Raw genomic sequence first — 20,535 nt, forward strand, 5'->3', positions numbered from 1 at the left:
CGGGCACCGCGCCGCGCCGCCTCGGCGCCCGCCTCGCTGAGCCCCTCCGCTCCCTTCCGCCCCGCGGTCCGCCATGGGCTCGCTGTTCCGCGGCGAGCCGATGTGCCTGGCGCAGCTCTTCCTCCAGAGCGGCTCGGCCTACGAGTGCCTCAGCGAGGTGGGCGAGCGTGGCCTGGCCGAGTTCCGAGACGTGAGTAGCGGCGACGAGGCCCGGGCGCCCGGCGGGGCGTTCTGGGAGAAGGGGGGAGGTGAAAGGACCCCAGGGGGGCCCGGCCGGGCCGGGCCGGGCCGGGTAGGGTAGTTGCCGTCGCGAAGGTGTGGGTTTCATTGCGATGGTGCGGTGTGGAAGACTCTAGGCCGCTTCCCTTCCTTCTTTCCCCGACTCCGGCTTGCAGATGTACGGCGAATACTTGGATCGGGTTGGCGTGAAAGCGAGGTTGGGCGATGTAAAGTTGGTGTGGAGCCCCAGCCTCCCTGAGACTCTATGGAAGGGTGTTTTGGGATGACTGTATCCTACTCCTCTCACAGAATTAGTTTAAACTTGGGGTTTTTTAGCAGTAGGATCCCGTGCATTACCCATCTGAAGCCACACTGACTTTAGTCTGAGTGTGTGTGCACAGCTAATAGATATGCCCGCCCTGTTTACTGATTGATAGAGACGTCTTAGGTGTTCTGTAGGCTTATTTCTTCAACATCACAGACTGCTGGTTTGTAAAACATGTCTGTTCCTGGAGGAGCAATTCACCTTGGAGGAACCTACATGCCTGACTAATACAAAATTGGGTCGCATAATAATTAACCTTGTTTCTGTATTGTCTCACTGTAATTATATGATCTTTGCTTGCTGACTGAGACTTTAAAATTTCTTCCAAGTATTCTTCAGCAATGTACATTGCAGAATCTTTGCAAGGAGAGCTGGGAGAACTTAGATTAACAGCTAGTTAGTAAATACGGCAGGTGGAAGGAGACAAATCTGTAAGAATCATTACATGGGTGTTATGTTTAACATGTTGATGCCATTCCAGGTATCTGACACGCCATTTATTCCAGGAATAACATATTAGTGGGTCTGATTTAAAAGCTGAATAAGGAGTCAGAGACATTGCACATACATAATATGGAGATGTATGTAAAAAGATTAATTTGAAACTTAAGATTTCAAATAGATTCTGTGGAAATCCATCACAAAAATTTGCTTGTAGAAAGGTTTGTTTGTTAATTTGAAGTCCTTAAGCAGTATTTTAAAACTGTAGAAATAAGATCGGGAATGGTTTCTCTAGTAGACCTAGTTATTTTGTTATTTGAGTAAAACTAGCAAAAGGCATTGATAATTCTGCTTTAATAAAATCTTGCTATTTGAAGACTTTTTAATCTTTTTAGATTTTTTTACCTTCCTAGCCAAAACCCACTTTGTAGAAAGAGAGCACATACAATACAAGCAAAATTGTCTCCATGAAGTCACAGAAATAGCTGTGGTTTTTTTAGGGGTGGTTGCTGTTTTAAATACCTAATAAGCATTTTGTCCTTCTTCTTCAGCTGAACCCAAATGTAAGTGTATTTCAGAGAAAATTTGTGAACGAAGTAAAGAAGTGTGAAGAAATGGAAAGAATACTTGGTGAGCTTTATTTTCATGTCTGCCCTTTCTCGTCTGTGGCATTATTAAAGCTTACATTGCTACAGTGAAGGTTTCAGCTACAGGGTTTTTTAATCTTCCTGGTCTTGTATGATCTGAATGCTGTAGAATCTTACAAAACTTTCATATATATGAAAAAATACACATACATATATATGTAGAGTCTTTATGTAGGCTTTTGGAGCCAGAGATGACTTGACTGTAGCACTGAATTGGGTGAGAACTTACAGATATATTCTTTGATTTGTGTTGATATGCTGCATCAGTTTTGAGTGTATCACAGAATTGTTCAGGTTGGAAGGGACATCTTGAGATCACCTAGTCAACCTCCAGCTCAAGCAGGGGCAGCTAGAGCTGGTTGTCCAGGACTGTGTCTGGTGGGATTTTGAATATGGAGACTCTGCAGCCTCTCTGGGCAATCTGTTCCAGTGTTTTACCTCTGATCTCTGGCTCTCAGTTTTGTGAGCCTTAAAATTTTCTTACACTACAACACATATGTGCTCAATGTAGCTTGGTTTTTCTTTTAAGCTCAGAGGTGAAGAATAGTTGCTAATGTGTTGCTGATAAATAGTTGAGACCATTTCAGTATTGACTGCTTAAAACTCTGCGAGGAAAATGGAAACTTTACTTTTGACTATAAGATAAATGCTGTTTTTCATGTTATCTAATTCAATACTGTTGAACTTCCAAGCACTCTCAAAAATATCTCAAGTTATTAGCAATTGTATTCACATGGTAGTTAATGAATAGAGAAGGTTATGCAGAGCATTACAACCAGGATGCAGATTTCTTCAATGTATCCCGAGGAAAAGTTACTGTTGAAGGATTCTTTTATTGGAAGCTCTCATTAGAGGCATGTGCTGGTCATGCCAAACCATCCCAGCAGCTATTTCAGCAATCTCCCTGCCCAGCATGAGATGCATTTGCTGTCAAGGTTGCTTAAGCCGTCTTGTTTGAACACTTTTTATTCCAAACATGGGTCAATGAGCAGAATGTCAATTTTTGGCAGATGGTGCGTTTAACAGAAAGTGGTATCTTGCAGCAGCAAAGAGATACTATGAAACGTTAAAAGCTTCTTAAGAAGTACTTGTGGTTGGAAAATTTCAGTCAGAGGGCTCTGAAGATAGCTTATTTCTGCAAACTTCCAAGACAGAAATGTTCTATGTATTTGTTCCTAGCACTCCATTAACCCCTCTTTTTTGAAGACTCTAGTGTGTGTGTTGTTGCTAAAATAAATGAATAAAATAGCTAGGGCCTGATGCTGCAGTGTGATCAGCACCGTCAATAACAGCTGAAGGTCAACCATGCAGCATTCTAGGAAAGTATAAGGAAATACCATTTCCTTTATGATTCTGTTTTTCTTCTTACTCCAGGGTATTTAGTACAAGAAATTAAAAAGGCGGATATTCCACTTCCTGAAGGAGATGTTGCTCCTCCTGCCCCCTTGCTCAAACACATTTTAGAAATCCAGGTAACTTTTCCACATAACAGATACCAAAAATGTAGCTCTGGATCTTGGAACTTTAATTCAAACTTAATTACTTGCTATCTTATTACCTGTGACTTAAGTTATAGGTGTGGCGGGGAGGGGCGGAAGCATTTGCTTTTGGTTTTGTCCAGTTTTTTTTCTTTCCACCAGTGTTACTTCAAAGATTGCCAGTAAGGATTTGATATTAACACAAAATTCCTGTGAAAGGGTCAAAGCTAACTCACGGCGTTTGCAGTCATCTGGTTTATTTTGAAGGATTGGCATATTACACTGTTCCAGGCAAATTGTTACCTGTAGATGTAGTCCTTCAGCTTCATTTATTGCTTTGGGCCTTACCTAAGGCTCTTTTCATGTATCCAAAATTTCCAGGGTGTGTGGGAGTTTTATATGCCCAAGGCTCTGCAGGTTCCAGTGCTGGTTGCATAGCAAAACATGGTGCTATTTTCTCTGAATGCTTTTTCTGGTATTATGTTAGAAGTAGAAGCTTGTAAAATGCAGATATAATTTTGAATGACATTCTGTTTTGCTGTAATTCTATTAATAGAAGAGGTAAGTGTCTTGCACCCTGTGCTATCTGAGGTTTTCATTCCAAGTCTGCATTACTTAGCTTGGACACAAATTAGGGTCAGAACAGCAGACTTAACAGATGCCAGTGGAGGATCAAGTGTACTCAGCACAAAGCAATCTTTGGCAGACTGAGGAATAAAACCTATGGAGCTTAAGTTAATTAAGAAATTGGGAAATTCCCATCATTGCAGCAAATTAACCTGTGATTAAAATTCATCCTCCCCTGATTTCCAAAACAATGTAACTGATTCTATGTCATTTTTTCTCCATGTCTTAGGAACAGTTGCAGAAGCTGGAGACAGAATTGAGGGAAGTAACTAAAAACAAAGAAAAGTTGAGGAAAAACCTGCTTGAACTGACAGAATACACATGCATGTTAGAGGTCACGCAAAGATTTGTCAGGAGAACAGCTGAGGTACTGCTTATGTTATTTGGCGAGGATTGTGTATCATGAGGCATTTTTGTTGCATAGTCTTGTTAGTTCTAGTTAAGTGCATGACTTGGTGTTGGGCTTTGCAGCACTGTACGTTGTTCATTATTATTTGCACTCAGTACCTAGAGAACCTGTGGGGCAAGCTGTTGTGCTAGGCTGTGTTCATATACATAGCAAAACGCAGCCCTGAATTTAGAGGAGCTTTTGCGATTTCTCTGTTGAATTGTTTGAATGTTATTGCTGATGCCAGCTGAGAATGAAGGAGTATTGGTGTTATTTTGATGCATAAATTGTGCTAAGAAATTTACCATGTAATTTTTGCAACACTGACTATAATTGCTAAGAGTAGTATGCTTTAGATCCCAAGATCTTTCTGTTGTCTGAATTGAAAACAGGAGTTTTATGTTTTTATTGAAATAATTTACTTAATTAGCTTTTCTTCTGTAGAATAATAAATGAATGAAAGTATTTTTTTCTGAAAGCTATGAATGGTCTTTCTTTTATTTGCTAGTATGAATCCCATTTACATGCAAATTATGAAGAATTTCCATCTGTGGAAAATGAGCCATTAGTGGATTACAACTGTATGCACAGGCTGGGTGCCAAGCTGGGGTAGGTATGGTTCAGTCCACGTATGGCAGGTTGTTAGTATGTACTGTTTCAAAACTGCTTGATGAGCTGCTGTAAATAATGGGCTGTTTTCTTAAAAGATGGAACGTAGTGTGACTGTAGTGGTTTCAGATGAGCCAAACAGTTTTAGACAGGGTAGGAGTCTGACCCAAATGTACCTTTGGTAACAAAATTGGGTTATCTGAAGAGATAAGTAGGGCAACACCAAAAAAACTGTCACAAAACTTCCATCAAACCAAGTACGTGTGTTAAGGAAAATCTCTAAATGCTCTAAATCAGTACTTTCTTCTATGGTTCAAACAGTGTTTCTAGGATAAACACACAGTGTTTTAATCACCTGGCAGTGTTAGTTGTAAATGTAACATTATTAATGGTATTGCCTACTTGCCTTTGGAATGATTTATGAATACTCTTATCTACAACACCATTATGAGAGGGTATCTTACCAAGAAATAATTAAGAACCTTACTATCACAGAAAGAATGTCAAATACAATTCTAGTTATGTGCTCAGGCCTACAGTCTGTTTTCCAAATAGAAATTGTGTTTCTATTTTATGTACCAGTTACTTCCCCTTTAGGGTGATGCTTCCTTCTCTGGAGATGGCAGATGTTAAATTATTGTGGCTATGTGATCCTGAGTGATGATCTACTCTGAGGTTTTTAATCTTTTCTTGTGGATTTTAGCTTATTTTTCAAATTTTTCTATTTCCGTAGATTCATATCTGGGTTAGTTCACATAGCAAAAGTTGAAGCATTTGAAAAAATGCTGTGGAGAGTCTGTAAAGGATATACTATTCTTACATATGCAGAGTTGGATGAATGTCTGGAAGATCCAGATACGGTGAGTAAACATTGTAACTATCAGTTTATTTTGTTCTGTAGTTTTTAGAAAACTTGGAAGAATTGCTGCTGGGGTCTGCAGTGAATGTAAATGATTTCCCAGTGTCCTTGGAGGGAAAACTATTTTAAAGTACTTGTAAGACTTTAAAATTAGGGATCTTGATGCCACCATAACTGTAGGAGTGGTAATTAATCTATCATGGTTCAGCTTGACGAGTGCAGAACTTTACTGTGGAATAGTAGTGACTTTGCTTGGATACTTATTAACTAAGTCTGTACAGTGTATTACCTTTTAATAGTCATTGTATTTGTTCATTCAGTAGTTAAGGGAAAAAAAAGTCTGGAGTACAGTTGGTCTTCTATGAAGTTTTTTCTCTGAACTTGTAGAATTCACTTTTTGTAAATCAGCATTTGTGGCTGCCTAATCTGTCACTTTCAAATTTTGCTTCGATTCTAATTTGTAACGTTTTAATTTTTTAAGACTTTTGTTGTTACTAATAGTTCTGAGATGGTAAAATAAAATATCTCTTATTTTCCCTGACAACTTTTTCTGTTTTTCTCTAATATACCAAAAAAAGGAGAGATATTGTCACACTTGAATTTTATTTTTTGATCTTCACCAGAATGGTGGAAGGTTAGTACTACTAGCACAGCTTCTTCTAGTTATTCAGATTTGTTATTTTGCTCTATAATTATATCACAGTGGAATTGCTGGTTAAAAACAAATTTCATGAACATAACTTTTTTGGTTTTTTAGGGCGAAACCACAAAATGGTTTGTTTTTTTAGTGTCTTATTGGGGTGAGCAAATTGGCCAGAAAGTTAAGAAGATTTGTGACTGGTAAGAAGTAAAACTAATACATCTAATTTCTTTATACCTGGGTTATTTTCTTTTTAGTTTTCCCTCTGCTCCCCTTCTTTCTAAGTGTGGTTTTTTAGGCAAGGTTTTTTGAAGTTAAATTTGTTCTTCCCCCCAGTTGCATCTAGCTTTATAATTATGCAATATACAAATAAATGTATGAGTCATTTTGTCTACAGTCCTTATTAAGTACAGGTAAAATACTGACTCTCTTCAGTTAAATCTGTTCCATGGTTATTAAATGGTGTGTTGGAGATTTGACAAGGGCATGGGGTTGTGCGGTTTGTTTTGGCTTAGTCTGGTTATTTAACACAAACTTCTGTTTTTCTGTAGCTATCACTGTCATGTGTATCCCTATCCAAATAATATGGAGGAACGCAAGGCAGTTGTTGAAGGTCTAAATGTTCGTATTCAGGATCTTCATACTGTGAGTAAATAACAGTATTCCCTTTGCTGTAGTTTCTGCACCATAGGAAATCATTTGACGAATCACAGCATGAAATACATGAATATGCTTCTAAAATACATACAGCTTTGGATCTGAACAGGACGGTATGTCATGTCCCTGGTCTTGTGTTGCATGATTCTATTAAACTTCAGGGCACTTGGCATTGCCTTCTGTTTTAAGCAGTGGTTAGTGTGCCCTCCTACAAATGTGATCTGGCATTGGACAAATACTAGGTGCTTTTACTGTGGTTAACATAACCACTGTTACATTTTCAATGAAATCGTTTTGGTTTTTTCTTGGACAAAGGTGCTGCATAAAACTGAGGATTACTTGCGCCAAGTCTTGTGTAAAGCATCTGAATCCATCTATACGTGGGTTATCCAAGTGAAGAAGATGAAAGCCATTTATCATGTACTCAACCTGTGCAGTTTTGATGTCACAAATAAATGTTTAATTGCTGAGGTTTGGTGTCCAGTGGCTGATCTGCAGAATTTGCGCCATGCATTGGAGGAAGGTTCAGTAAGTCAGCTGAATGCTCACTGATGTTAAAACTTTTGTCTTGAACTAACTATGCAGATAAGGAAAGAAAATAATTATTTTAAATAGGCTAAAAGTAGGCACAGGCAGGTTTGGGTCTCTATGAACTTATATCAAACAATTTCTTTATAAGCAGAGTGTTGTGTGTGATGATTTTTTTCTTTGTGTTTTTCTTTTTGTTTTTTTCTTTGTGTTTTTCTTTTTGTTTTTTCTTTGTGTTTTTCTTTTTGTTTTTTTCTTTGTGTTTTTCTTTTTGTTTTTGTTTTTTTTCTTTCTCAACTAACTTCTGTTTTGGACCCAAGTCTGATTGGGCTCACAATGCTATTTGCAGTCAAGTAGAGGTTGCTAATTCCCTTGTGTTAGTTGTGTTGAGTGCAGCTCCGTCTTTCTGTTTCGTAAGAGAGCATTTTTAGTAACATCTTTGTTTTATAATACTGACTGATGAGTCTTGTCTGATATTTCATATAAAGTAATGATTAGAACACTGTACATAATCAGTGTTTTTAGAGGAACAGATAAATGTAACTTTTTAAGAAAGCACAAAGGGGTAAATATTAAACTTGGGGCTTAATCTAGGGATGTTTTGGGATCAGTGAAACTGCTGATAGAGGAAATGTTTTCACTTTGGTTAGATTAAGCATCAACTGAGTTTTTATATAAATGTATCTTCTTTCTGTCTGTAATTAGAGGAAGAGCGGAGCTACAATTTCTTCATTCATGAATACCATTCCAACAACACAACCTCCTCCAACTTTGATACGTACCAATAAATTCACCTCAGGGTTCCAAAACATTGTTGATGCTTATGGAGTTGGAAACTATGGGGAAGTTAATCCAGGTTGGTCCTTCTGAAATCTGAAGTGTGAGCTGTGCCATCATTACTGCTTGCCTTGTTATGTGTTTAAATACCTTGCTGAACTGGACACTAGTAAAGGCAAAATGGTGACAACCATACTGCTTATTAGTAGCTGTTTTAAAATTTCAGTAGCTCATCAAAAGTACAAATGGTGCTCCAAGCAGTAATATGGGATTTGATTTTGCGGAGTTATTTTAGCATTAAAGATGCTGATAAGAGCTGTATAGTGTTTCTTTATATGTTATACCTTGGATAAGATAAGATATTTAGGAGAAAAAAGAAAACTTTGGAAATGGCTATTGATCTTACTGAAGCATGGAGATCATCACTTGAAAAAATCCAGCTTATGGTATAGCCCAGTTAGTTTAATGTCCTTACGTATTTTTGTAGCTACATTGACTATGTCATGCTGTACAGGAGAATGTACATTATAATACAGAGCCAAAACAAACATGGAGGAAGAACTGGGGGGGGGGGGGGGTTGGTTTATTTATTCATTTATTTATTTTAATTTCCTGGGCTTATATTATTATCCTTAGAATTGTCAGCTAATGCTCAGCTGTGGAGTTGTCATTACTAAGGTATATGTAAAAGCAAGGTTTAAACTGAGTTAAATGTATAGTGTGGGGGAAAGGTCTCTTAGTAGGGGGTGAAATGTCTTTCAAACTTAAAGCTGAAAATTGTTTCAGAGGTTAAAGTAGGTGAATTGCTTAGGCTTAATTCGGATAGTAACATCATCTGTTGTGCTGTGTGCCTGAAATCTGTTATGTTGTCATTTCAGCTCTCTATACCATCATCACTTTTCCCTTCTTGTTTGCCGTTATGTTTGGAGACTTTGGGCATGGTCTACTAATGTTCATATTTGCACTCTTGACAATACTGTATGAAAACCACCCTAGATTACAAAGATCACAAGATGAGGTAAAAGGAATTACAAATAATTTAGTCCCCATCCAGCAAGATAACTTCAGTTGAATAGTTATGTTTCTGAAAAGTACTATTTATTGCACATGTATTAGACTACGTTTTTTTCCTTTGTTTTGGGATGTTCTGTGTTTAAAGTTGCCATATTCCTCGAGATTAATGTGGTATCTTAACAAACTATTCACTTTTTTTTGAAAGGGCAGAAATAATCAAGTTTGAATGAAATACTGACACAAATTAGTTGATTCTGATGGGCTTGTCTTTTCTTCTGCTAGAGCTACTTAGTGATGTGTGTATTTTACAGAATGTGGTTACAGTGACTAATGTGAGGAGAAAATGATTTTTCAAATTCCACCTTCTTTTATTGTTTCTGAAAAGGGACTTGTAGGTTGAAATTTACTGAACTTAATTTTAACTGATTTTTTAATCATATGGGGTTAGAATGCAGGAATACCTGCATCTCTCATTAGAATTATATTTAATTAAGAATGGCTGCAAATGTCTGACTACTTAAAAACTAGTCCTGGGAAGGAAACATGGCTTAAAAAGACTGTTCGTTAGTGTAATGATGCCAATGAGAAAAGTCTCAGTTTGTGTTGCAGGAGCTTGCATGAGGGCTTCAAATCTCTGTGTTCAATTTAAACTACAATTGTCTTTCAGAATGTACTTCTTGCTGCTAACTCTGTTTCCTAATGCATATAAACCTTTGCATATAAATACTAGACATAAAGTTGTGAATGTGGGGAGATGAATTGCACCCATTTGGTGACTGACATTTATAAATTGCATATTCGCATGCTTAAAGCAAAATTCTCTGTGTTACATCTTGGTTGGCCTTAGGTTTCTTCATATTCCTTAATGACTATTTGCAATAGTTTTTAGTTTTTAGAAGTCTTTGTATGACCAGAAATGTGTTTCTCTTAAAAATGTGTAGGTAATGATTGTTCACATAGCAGGTGATGTTCTCTACTTTTTCTTTTTTCCAATACTTACAGATAATGAAAATGTTATTTGAAGGCCGATATGTTATTTTATTAATGGGTCTGTTTTCTGTATACACTGGATTGATCTATAATGACTGTTTTTCAAAGTCGTTAAATATATTTGGTTCTGGATGGAATGTTTCAGCAATGTTTGAACAGAAGGTTTGGCGGTGAGTAGCATGCCTCTGTTTGCTATACCATTAAAACAAAATTGCACTTCCTGTAACAGTTTAACCCTTTTGCTCACCCATTTTAACTGTCCTTTTATTAAGAGTAGTAAGTAAATGTAGTGAAATCTAGCAAAATTTAGCTGTTAAGGTAGCAAATGCTTGTGCACTAAGGACTAAGTGTTATGCCTACGCTTAGAATAAAAAAGGCAGTAATAGTTATTTAAAAACAAAAAATGAAATTGCTCATTATCTTAAATTGGGAAATCCACAGAGAACACAATTTCTTGCAAAACTGCTATTAGAATATGATTATATTTAATTCAGTCAATTTTATCAGGTTAATCTCGTATTTATCAGTGCTGCTTTACTGGATTTACATGTCTTCAGTCACCTGGAACATTTGCTAGAATATTATCATCTGGTATAGATGACAGTCAGTCTTCTGGAACAAATTCTGTTACAATACCCTAATGCTATATGCTAGCTGATAACTTTCAGTGATTAAAAACTGCATAGTATCTTTTTATTGGTAGTAGGAACTTGCACCTGATTTTATGAGGTGATATTTCTAGGGTTTATTCAGTCTCTAAACTTTTTTAGGTGTGTTTTGTATCTCTTTTTTTTGTGGTCTCACAAAGGTGTTCTTATGAATGGCTGGAGACTTCAGTAATATTGTAAAATCCTAACAGAAGGCACTAGGACTTTGTCTTGTCGTGTATTCTTTTTATTTATAAAAAGTGCACTGCCTCCTGTGTTAAGGTTTGTTTTTATGCTAATGGTTTTAGTTTGTCTCCATTTACTATATTTTCCAGGAGAGGTTTCTGAATATGAATATATGCATGTGTATATATATATATATATCACAGATTCTGAGAGGGATAGAAAACACAGGGCTAGTTTTGGAGAAATTTGTCCTAGGTCATGCTTCTGGAATGAATACCCAAGCAGCATTAGTATCTGCTGTAAAGAAATTAACAGTTAATAAAATAAATTAATTACCTAGCAACCATTAGTCTCTGCACAGCTTTTCTTGATAGTAAAAGAAAAAAGTAGGCTATGTGAATTGTGAAACCTACTTTTTCACGAAGTGGGATGACCTAATTTTTTTGAGGTGTCGTGGCCTTTTGGTATTTAAATGTTCACAGCTTGCATCTCATTTTGCCTCAAAACCAGGAAGTGGCTTAAAATAGTAGAGTCAAAACTACTGACTTTGGTTAAAATGTGAACAGGTTGTGAGTGCTGTGTTAATTAAAAACTATATGAGGTTAGAGTGGAAACACATCCAAATGCAAAAGGGAAAAAAGGTATCAATTATTCTTTGGGTGTTTGTTAGTGAATTTTATATAAAAGCAAATTATGAGCTTTTTAAATGAAACTTTCCATTCTAGGGAATGAGGAATAAAATGCAGAAACTTTCCTTTCAAAGTCAGTTAGTGCGAATTAAGCCCAGATTGTGAGTTTCTAGAGTGGGGTTGGTTTTTTTTTGCTATTGTTTTTTGCCAGGCCCTTTGTGCTTAGAAATCCTTTTATTCATTTGAAGTCTGACACTGGGTGAGCTAGTCCTATAAAGGAAAGCAGGAGCGGTGTCCTGCAGAACTGAAAGTATATGTTGTCACTGTTTAAACAATGTCAGATCTGATTGTGCTTTTCTTTCTTTGCAGTCCTGAGGATCTGAAGTCTAATAAATTTTTAACACTGGATCCAAATGTTACTGGTGTATACAATGGCGCTTATCCGTTTGGAATTGATCCGGTTAGTTTTATTCTTTTAAATTATCCATTTGTAAATTAGATTTTCATGTGCGTATTAGGAAGATAAATCTTACTATGGAAAAAATACATTCCTGCTTGCATTCTCAATTCAAAAAGAGCTTTTCCCTTAATGAGTCAAAGAAAGACTTAACTATCTTCATGAAACTCGAATTTCAGTTGTGATCCCCACTTGAGATAGAATTCTGGTCTCCAATAGAGAAAGGATACTGTTCTATTCCTTCTGTTACACTATTCTCTAATGCTGGTTTTGTCTTCTTTTCTTCAGATATGGAACTTGGCAAGCAACCGTCTCAGTTTTTTAAATTCTTTCAAAATGAAAATGTCTGTGATTTTTGGAGTGACTCACATGACATTTGGAGTTGTATTGGGGGTATTTAACCACTTGTAAGTATAAGAAGTTAAGATGATATTGACATTATAGTTTTTGTCAAGTCTTGAATTTTAACAGTTAATCTGTTATAGATCTGTTAAAGAAACTGGAACAATTTTTAAAAAATACAATAATAGTAATTGTGAAAACTGTTCTTAAAAAAGGCAGTAACAGAGAGGTCTTCCTTCACATAAATGAGATGATGGATCAGTACTATGCCAAAAAATCTGAGGACATTGATTAATACAAGATTTTATTTCACTTGTTGCCAGAGATGCATGCCTCTTACAGTCTTGATTTCCACTGACATACCTGATTAAAATTTCACTGAATGTGAAGAAATCAGTTCTGGATTGTAATTTCAGTCTTGTTGTTTAAAAGTGCTTGGTAACGTTCTGCTTTATTGAAATTATGTTTGGGTCATGTATTTATCTTGACCTTTCTTTGTAAAACTTATTTTTCATTTTTTCCCCCCATTTTTATCTTTTAGGCATTTCAAGAAGAAATATAATATTTATTTGGTTTTTCTTCCTGAACTTTTATTCATGATGTGCATCTTTGGCTACCTTGTGTTTATGATCTTCTTTAAATGGTTAGCATACTCTGCAGAGGACTCTACATCTGCTCCTAGTATTCTGATTCAATTTATTAACATGTTCCTGTTTCCTGGTGGTGAAACAGAGGTCTTCTATACCGGACAGGTTAGTGGTGTTCTTACAAGCTTCTGAAGACCCTGTTGTTCCCTATGCAGATAACATTTTACCAGTCATGAAAGGCTGATGGCTGAGTGTTCCCCTAGGAAGGGGAATGCATCAGACTAAGGGGAAATTGAATAAACATTATGATTAAATAACATATTTACTCTTTAACTGGTTGTAAGATTTTACATAGTGACTTGTGAAAATACCTGTTTCTAGAACAAAATCTCCCAGGTTAAAGTTAAGGCTAGAGAACAGTGTCTCATGCTTGTAATTTTGATGCTTTCTGTGTGCTGTAAATAATCTTACTAAATTGAATATCAGTAATGCCTTAATCTAGAACCCAGTCCTAAAGATGCTGGATGTCTGTAATCCAATTTAAGGGCCTGATTAAGTAAAATACTTACGTGCATGTTCAATTTTGGTCTACAGGCCCGCTGAAATCAGTAGTATTTTTCTTATGCTCAAACAGGCCTTTAAAGGAAAATGGGAAGGCTTTTCCTACTGTTGATTTTGTGATCTAATTTTTTCTTTCTCCCTCAAACAGGTTGCTCTGCAGAGGTTTTTACTTAGTATTGCTTTTCTTTCTGTTCCTGTAATGCTTTTTGGTAAACCGCTTTATTTGTATTGGCTACACGGTGGAGGCCGAGGCATTAGAATGTACAGGGTAAGTATTGAGAGATAGTTGCACATTTCTTCAGTATAGAAGAATTCAGATGGTGTCATATTGCATACAGAATAATGTCCTTACTAGATATTTCTACTCAACTTGGAAAGTTTTTGATCATAACACATAATGGTACTTTGACTCTAGCTCTCTTTTTGCCTTTGCCTGCGACTACTTTAAATAAATTTTAAAAGTGACACTGGCAGTCCACTTGAAGACACAATATGTTTCCATTTTGTAGAGTGGCTACAAGCTAATTCGAAAAGAAAGTGAAGAAGAACTTTCTCTGCTGAGATGTCATGATGTAGAAGAAGGGAGCAGTCATTCAGACAGTGGGCACAGAGAGGGGGATGGAGAGGAGGTAATGTTTTTACTTAATCTCTAGTTTGTATAAGCAACTTAGAAGTGGAAAATCAGGAAGATAACCTGTACACTGAGTTCCCGGACATTTTCAAGAAAATCAGCTGAGCCTTTACAAAGACCTTGATGCCTGAATGCAGTTTACTCATTTTTATTTGTTGCTATTTTATCATTATTTCTTGGTATATTCAGATTGCTACAGTAAACCTCAGTCTGTCTCTAGTGGAGAACAGGAAGAGTGCTTTATTTGCATCTGTAGACTTTGCATCCAAGACTATTGGTTTTCTTAAATTGAAGAGTGGGATAAAAATCCTGGGTTTTGTATGGTTTTGTGGATTCTTAAAACTAAGGCAAGAGAACTACTGCCCAGCTTCCTGTTAGATTGATCTTGGATTTTCATCCAGACAAAAGTCTCTTTATGTCTGCAAATTACATCTTGTGATGAGGATTATTGCTGATGGGGGTTGGGAGACATGGGCGGCATTCCTAGTCCCCAGCTATTGCTGCTGTTTAGTTTGGGCAAATTTGTAAAGGTCTTGACTGATTCCACTGATTTCATGTGAATTGAAAGACAAAAAATTGCTTCAGTTTCCCATTGTGCAGACTATGTATAGTACTTGCTTTGCTGGGGTAGTAGACTTTTGCTTCTTATGTATAGGAAATACAAGAATTGTTTGCTTAAATAAAATGTGTCATAGTTCCATGCAAAGTCAGCGTTGAAATTTGCAGTAACGTTAGTCTTGCAACTCTTTGTTAGCAACAAGTACATATATTTAGAATTTCCAGTATTAATGTAGTTATTTTTCTATCACTAGCGTTACTAATAATTAATCCTGCTTTTAAAGATGCAGAAATTGACATTGTAAACTTACAACCTCAATAGAATGGGAATTAGAACTATGGCTGGTTTTACTACTTAGAGTTTTCAAGTATTAAATTATGTTCCTTGTGGAAAACATAAAATTGCATTCATTTTTATCTATCAACAAAGTAATTGAGGAAACTAACTGGAAAACTATAGCATCTGATTTTTTTTTTTTTTTTTAATGTTGTCTCTGTAATAAGGATCTTAAACATAGCAGATCTTTTTTTACTTAATATGAAATCAATGTATTACCCTTTTGTGGAATTTTTCTTCCATGTATATTAAGATTTGCAGATGAATGTTTTTGTTCTCTCATGCTGTGCTATGTTGTTTCAATGGATACAATTTTTTTTTTATATTTTAGATTAATTTTGCAGATGTTTTTATGAATCAAGCCATTCATACCATTGAATACTGTCTAGGATGTATTTCTAATACAGCCTCATATCTGCGACTCTGGGCATTAAGTCTTGCTCATGCACGTAAGTGGGGGTTTTGTTGGTTGGTTGGTTGGGGGTTTTTTTTCATCTGTCTTGATTTTTAATGTGGGTTAGAGGGAGGCTGGCCTGTTGAAGTGATACTACTATGAAATTATCTTTTTCTTAATATAAAAAGCTCCCTGTTTAAACTAATCATGATCTATGGAAAGTCTCCAAACTTAAAATTCTGACTTATTGTTTGGAATCTAGTAATTTTCTTCATTGATTGCTCTGTGTTGTAAAGAGGCTGATAATCTGAGCAGTGTTACCTCACATAATAGTGTATCAGTAGTCACAGTACCAATTCCTATTTTCTATTGAGTGACCAGTTTGGAAGGTATTTAGGCACTTGCTAATGGTGTCATGGTGTAAGATGTTGCCATCAGTAGATCTTCTTTTGAAACTGAGATGTACCTTTAAGTATTTTGATGGGGGGGGGAGCAGGGGAAGGATGCAACTAACTGGGGTGGGGGCTTGCTTATAGTTCCCATGTTCAGCAGATCCTGTAGTAATGTTTAAACTAGAATACAGGTCAATAAGATTAGCTTGCTGGGTGAATGTATGCAGTATCAACATTAATTATGAAAAGTTTCTTTTAATAGAATTATCCGAAGTTCTATGGCAAATGGTGATGAGAGTGGGTCTTCGTGTGGATACAACATATGGTGTCTTACTGCTAGTCCCTGTTCTAGCCTTTTTTGCTGTGCTAACAGTTTTTATTCTTTTGGTCATGGAGGGGCTTTCTGCTTTTCTCCATGCTATACGACTGCACTGGTAAGTTAATTGTTTCTTCATACCACTTTAGCGTATACTGGCTTGTTTAAGAGGAATTTTTGTGTCAAAATATTAGGTGCCTTGTTAAAAAGAAAAGTGTACAATTCAACAGCCTCATGTTACTGTAATAGATTTATTTAATCTTATTAAATAAATGGCTTGTTAGTTGAATGAGATTGTTCCTCTGGAATATTTTCAGTAAATTCAAGTAGTACGTTGGCTTATGATGCATATTAACCTCAACCACGTTCAGAGTTGATTTTGGTGCAAACTATGAGTACATTTAATTTGTAGTATTGCAGCCTTTCATACTGTGGAGTATTGGTAACATGGATAAGTATTTTTAATTTCAGTCAGGTTTTATCACTGAATGGCTTCAGTCTGTTTTATTTATTTGGTTCAACAGAACATTTGTGTTAGTGCGCAAAACTTTGCTAAAGTGGGGCTGCCAACCCTTAAGTATTTTAATCCTTTCTTAGTCTTAATATCACGAGCTCCACACATGCAAGTGGATTCAGAGAATATTTAGTTTGAAACCTGAGGAAATTTACAATATAAGAAAAGTCAGACATAGTATATAAACATGAGGCAGAGCTATATGCATTAGAGAGTATTGTCCTCATGATACTATGTATTTGCAAAACAATTAACTGCAACTAACTCAAAACCAAATTAGTAAGAAGTGAGAAATGAGCCATTACAGCATGATGTCAGTGTGTTTGGGTCTCTTGAGAAGCATCAAATTTGCCTGGGTCTGTGATAGGAAGGTTAAATAGCTGCACAGAAAGATTAAGTGACAGGATTAGGATTGGTTTTGTTCAGCCTCTTGTGTTGCACAGTTCTATCCCCTTGATAACCAGTCATTTTGGATTAATGTACAGATTCTGTTTCATTTTTTTGTCTCGTTTCAGGGTGGAATTTCAGAACAAATTCTACTCTGGTGGAGGATACAAGTTTACGCCTTTCTCTTTTAAGCACATTTCTTTACATTTTAATAAAGATGATATAGCATAGTTTGGTTGCTGTCAGCAGAAATGTTTGGAATTGTCTGCAAATAATCATGTGATTGGATCTCACCTGTGAAAGGTTTCTTGTAGGACAAAGTGTTCTTCACTGATTGCCTTATAATGCAGCCAAATAATTCTGTAATATATACCTCCCACAGAAATACATAGCAGATCTGGAGCATCTTGTAAAGTATATAGATATAAAATGTACATTTTTCTTGATAAACTAATGTTGTAAATTAATTTTATTCTTTAAAAAAAAAAAACGTAAAAAAAAGTCATTACTGCTTGTCCTAAAACCCGTGTAGCCATTTTTTTTTTGTTGAGGCTGTTTTATTTTCTTGAATGGTTACTTTTAAGTTATCTGGAAGACTTTTAATCATATTAAGCATTCATTGCTAATCACATACTTAAGCAAGCTACCATCTCATGCACTTTGGGAACAATTCAGCAATGCAACAGAAGCAATGTATGTTTTCAGTATGCATTCCAGAAGGCTTATGAAATGTAAATTTATACACAGCAATGCACTGTGTTCTTTTTTTGGCCATATTTAAAATTCCACCAAAAATGTTAACTGTTTATTCAGAGTTGTGCCCAGAGTTATTACTTCAGTCTTTCAGAAGTCACAGTGATATTTAATGTTACGAAAGAAGGCAGGGTTAGAAGTGGAGACTGGAAGTATTAGCCCTCTTCTTTCCCTGTAGTGAGGAGCTTTCTGCTACGTGCTGTTCTGCAACGTGAGCTGTCTGCAGCCCAGCGCTTGCAGTGACTGTGGTGGGTAAAAGCCTCAGAGAAAGTCTTGCGCTGTCTGGATGAGGACTCAAATAAAAGAATCAAACTGCCTACGAGAAATTTTTATCCCGGGTTCTGTTTCTACAGTGTGGTCCTCGGCAGAGTTTCTACTCCTAGGAGTAACTTTTGCAGGGGTGGTGAAGAATTGGCCTCCATCCCTGTTCATGTTTGGCTGTAAGGACAGACGTACGGTGTTACTCCTCTGATGTTGTTGAACTAAAGTTTATACCGCAGAGGTGGATAAGGGGTCGTTGTTTTGTACTACTTTTTTGTATCAGTGTGAAAATGGGGATATTACCATAATGTTTTAACATCTGTGCCGTAAGAACAGCATAAGTTAAATTTTGCACTTGATTCCGAATAAAACCTCCTTTGCGCTGTTCAGAGCGGGCCCCTATGTTTGTACGTAGCCCTCTCCCTGCACCTGGCAACGCTGGAGAGGGACGGCCTGGCCTGCGGCCCCGCTCCCCTCCGCGGCACCCTCCACGCGGGAAGCCCTTCCCGGGCCCCCGTGTCCCCTCTGACTAAGGAGCTCCGCTTGTTTCCCGCCGAGGCGGGCTCAGAGCCCGCGGGGCCGGCGGCGCTGAGGTAAAAGAACGCCCGTGAGGGGCGGCGGGAACGCGGGCGCTGGGCGGGCGGCGGCCCCCTGAGGCGGGCGTTGGGCGGGCGGCGGCCGTCGCTCCTCCCCGGTCCGTTGCCGTGACCACCGGCAGGCGTCGGGCGGGCCCCGGGGCTCGCCGCCATGAGCCTGGACGATGTGCGGCTGCAGTGGCTGCGGGACCGAGTGCTCGCCGTCCTGGGCCTGACCGGTCCGGCGCCTTTCGAGGAGCTGCTGAACCGCGGCGACGGCCAGGCGGCACGGACTGTGCTGCGCTTTTTCGACCGCGGCACCGAGGACGGGGACAATGAGAGCGAGGCGGGCACGGCGCTGCTGCTGCTGCGGGCCGAGCGGCGCGGCGAGGAGGCAGCGGGTGAGGCTCCCTGCTGCCCCGGCCCGCTGAGCCCTCCCCTGGGCACTGCCTGACCCCCAGCCCCCTCGCTCCGTCCTTCCCTCCCCAGCTGCCTGTTTCCCCCTCCCTTGGGCACCTGTTTATCCCATCTGCTGAGTCCTAGCCCCATTACCCCTCTCCTTACCCCTTTCCCTGCCTCTCCATCCCTTGGGCTGTGTCCAGTCCTCCTGAACCCCTTCTGTCCCACCCATTTCCAGACCTTCCTCTTCTCTGGTTGTGTCTCGGTGGGATTTGCACCAACCCCACTGCACAGTGGTTATGTCATGCTTTCCTCCCATTTTGTGTGTGTGCAGATACAGGTGACACAGATGAGTTTGCAGATGAACAGCAGGAGGAAGGCCCTGATAAGATGTTTCCTGAGCAGTTGGCTGAAACAGCCTCCTCTGTGGCGTTGGAAGGAAGTAGGTGGTTTGAGTGACCAAAGCGTAGTCGTTGCAGGCCATGCTGCCCTGGGCGCTGAGTGTGACTAGCTACCATGGCTCTCTTAAGCAGATCCAGCAGTATCTGTAACATCAGCTGTTATAGTACCTGTAACAGCTGCTTTTCCCAGGAAAGCAGATCTGATTTTGTGGATAGTGTCCTGGGCAGCGTGGCTAATGTTTTCTCAAGAGCTTCTGCCTCAGGATGCTCATTTGAAAGAAACCTATCCTAGTTTGGCTATTTCATTTTTTCCAAACAGATAGAAAGAAAAAGGCTGACTGGGGTGAACAAAATCAATGCACAAACACAGATCTTCCATCCCATCTTTGTCTGTGACATCTTTCACTGGCTTTATAATTTCAGATTTTTAGAGATTAATTTTATTAAAAAGAATGAATATGTTCCCTTTAGTAGGAAATAATTAATTCCCCTTAAGAGTTGCAAGCTCTCCTCTTTATTCCAATGTAGTTTGTTGAGGATAAAACTGGTGGTCCTGTTCAGAGTTAAGATTGGTCCATTACTTTAACCACAGTATTGCAGACAAGCCTTTCACAAAAAATTGGAAAAAAATAAAAGAAAAGTGATAGAAAGGGTGTCAGAAGAGAGCAATGATTTTCCATGGCTCAGAGATTCTATTCTCTTCTCTGCTGTCAGTATCTGTGCAAGTCCCACAAGCTTCTGAAACAGTTAGTTGCAGAAGCAAAGAGTCATGGCCTGGTATTTTATATCCATAAAAGAATTTTGTTCATACTGTGCAAAAAAGATAGGACCGCAGAAGTTAAGTGCTGAAGCCTGGTATGGGTGTAAGTAGACTTACAATTCAACTTCTCTCCCTGCACCTCTAAATGGAGGCAGCTGCAATACTGCAGGTTAATGCTTAAAAGCAGGGAGAATTATTACTTCTTGATAATAATATCAGCACACAAAGGGGCATGACCTTTCCAGCTGG

General features: G+C 38.2%; 2 protein-coding genes across 4 annotated transcripts in view; both read left to right on the forward strand.

The window, feature by feature from the left end:
* Window positions 1–9: 9 nt before the first annotated feature.
* On the forward strand, window positions 10–18,495 carry ATP6V0A2 (ATPase, H+ transporting, lysosomal V0 subunit a2). Of its 3 annotated transcripts, none has more exons than XM_010582238.1 (20): window positions 10–157; window positions 1,537–1,615; window positions 3,007–3,104; window positions 3,967–4,104; window positions 4,634–4,734; window positions 5,468–5,594; window positions 6,351–6,433; window positions 6,785–6,878; window positions 7,206–7,418; window positions 8,124–8,274; window positions 9,074–9,213; window positions 10,212–10,369; window positions 12,031–12,121; window positions 12,407–12,525; window positions 13,002–13,212; window positions 13,757–13,876; window positions 14,118–14,237; window positions 15,466–15,583; window positions 16,183–16,354; window positions 17,266–17,614. In XM_010582238.1, the coding sequence occupies exons 1-20, from the start codon at window positions 74–76 to the stop codon at window positions 17,366–17,368; spliced, it is 2,520 nt and encodes an 839-aa protein (XP_010580540.1). In that variant the 5' UTR covers window positions 10–73; the 3' UTR covers window positions 17,369–17,614. The 3 variants fall into 3 exon arrangements, with proteins under 3 accessions (XP_010580540.1, XP_010580539.1, XP_010580538.1); XM_010582237.1 differs by having other exon boundaries at window positions 21–190; window positions 16,170–16,354; window positions 17,266–18,495; XM_010582236.1 differs by having other exon boundaries at window positions 21–190.
* A 403-nt stretch (window positions 18,496–18,898) lies between these two features.
* The window catches only part of DNAH10 (dynein, axonemal, heavy chain 10), a 57,267-nt gene continuing 55,630 nt past the window's right edge, over window positions 18,899–20,535 (forward strand). Inside the window, exons 1-2 of the mRNA XM_010582244.1 lie at window positions 18,899–19,127; window positions 19,460–19,567. Of these exons, the coding sequence (XP_010580546.1) occupies window positions 18,899–19,127; window positions 19,460–19,567 (337 nt within the window). The remainder of the gene's footprint in view (window positions 19,128–19,459; window positions 19,568–20,535) is intronic.

The sequence above is a fragment of the Haliaeetus leucocephalus genome, unplaced genomic scaffold (assembly GCF_000737465.1).
Source record: "Haliaeetus leucocephalus isolate CR32 unplaced genomic scaffold, Haliaeetus_leucocephalus-4.0 Scaffold840, whole genome shotgun sequence".
In the NCBI taxonomy this organism is placed as follows: domain Eukaryota; kingdom Metazoa; phylum Chordata; class Aves; order Accipitriformes; family Accipitridae; genus Haliaeetus; species Haliaeetus leucocephalus.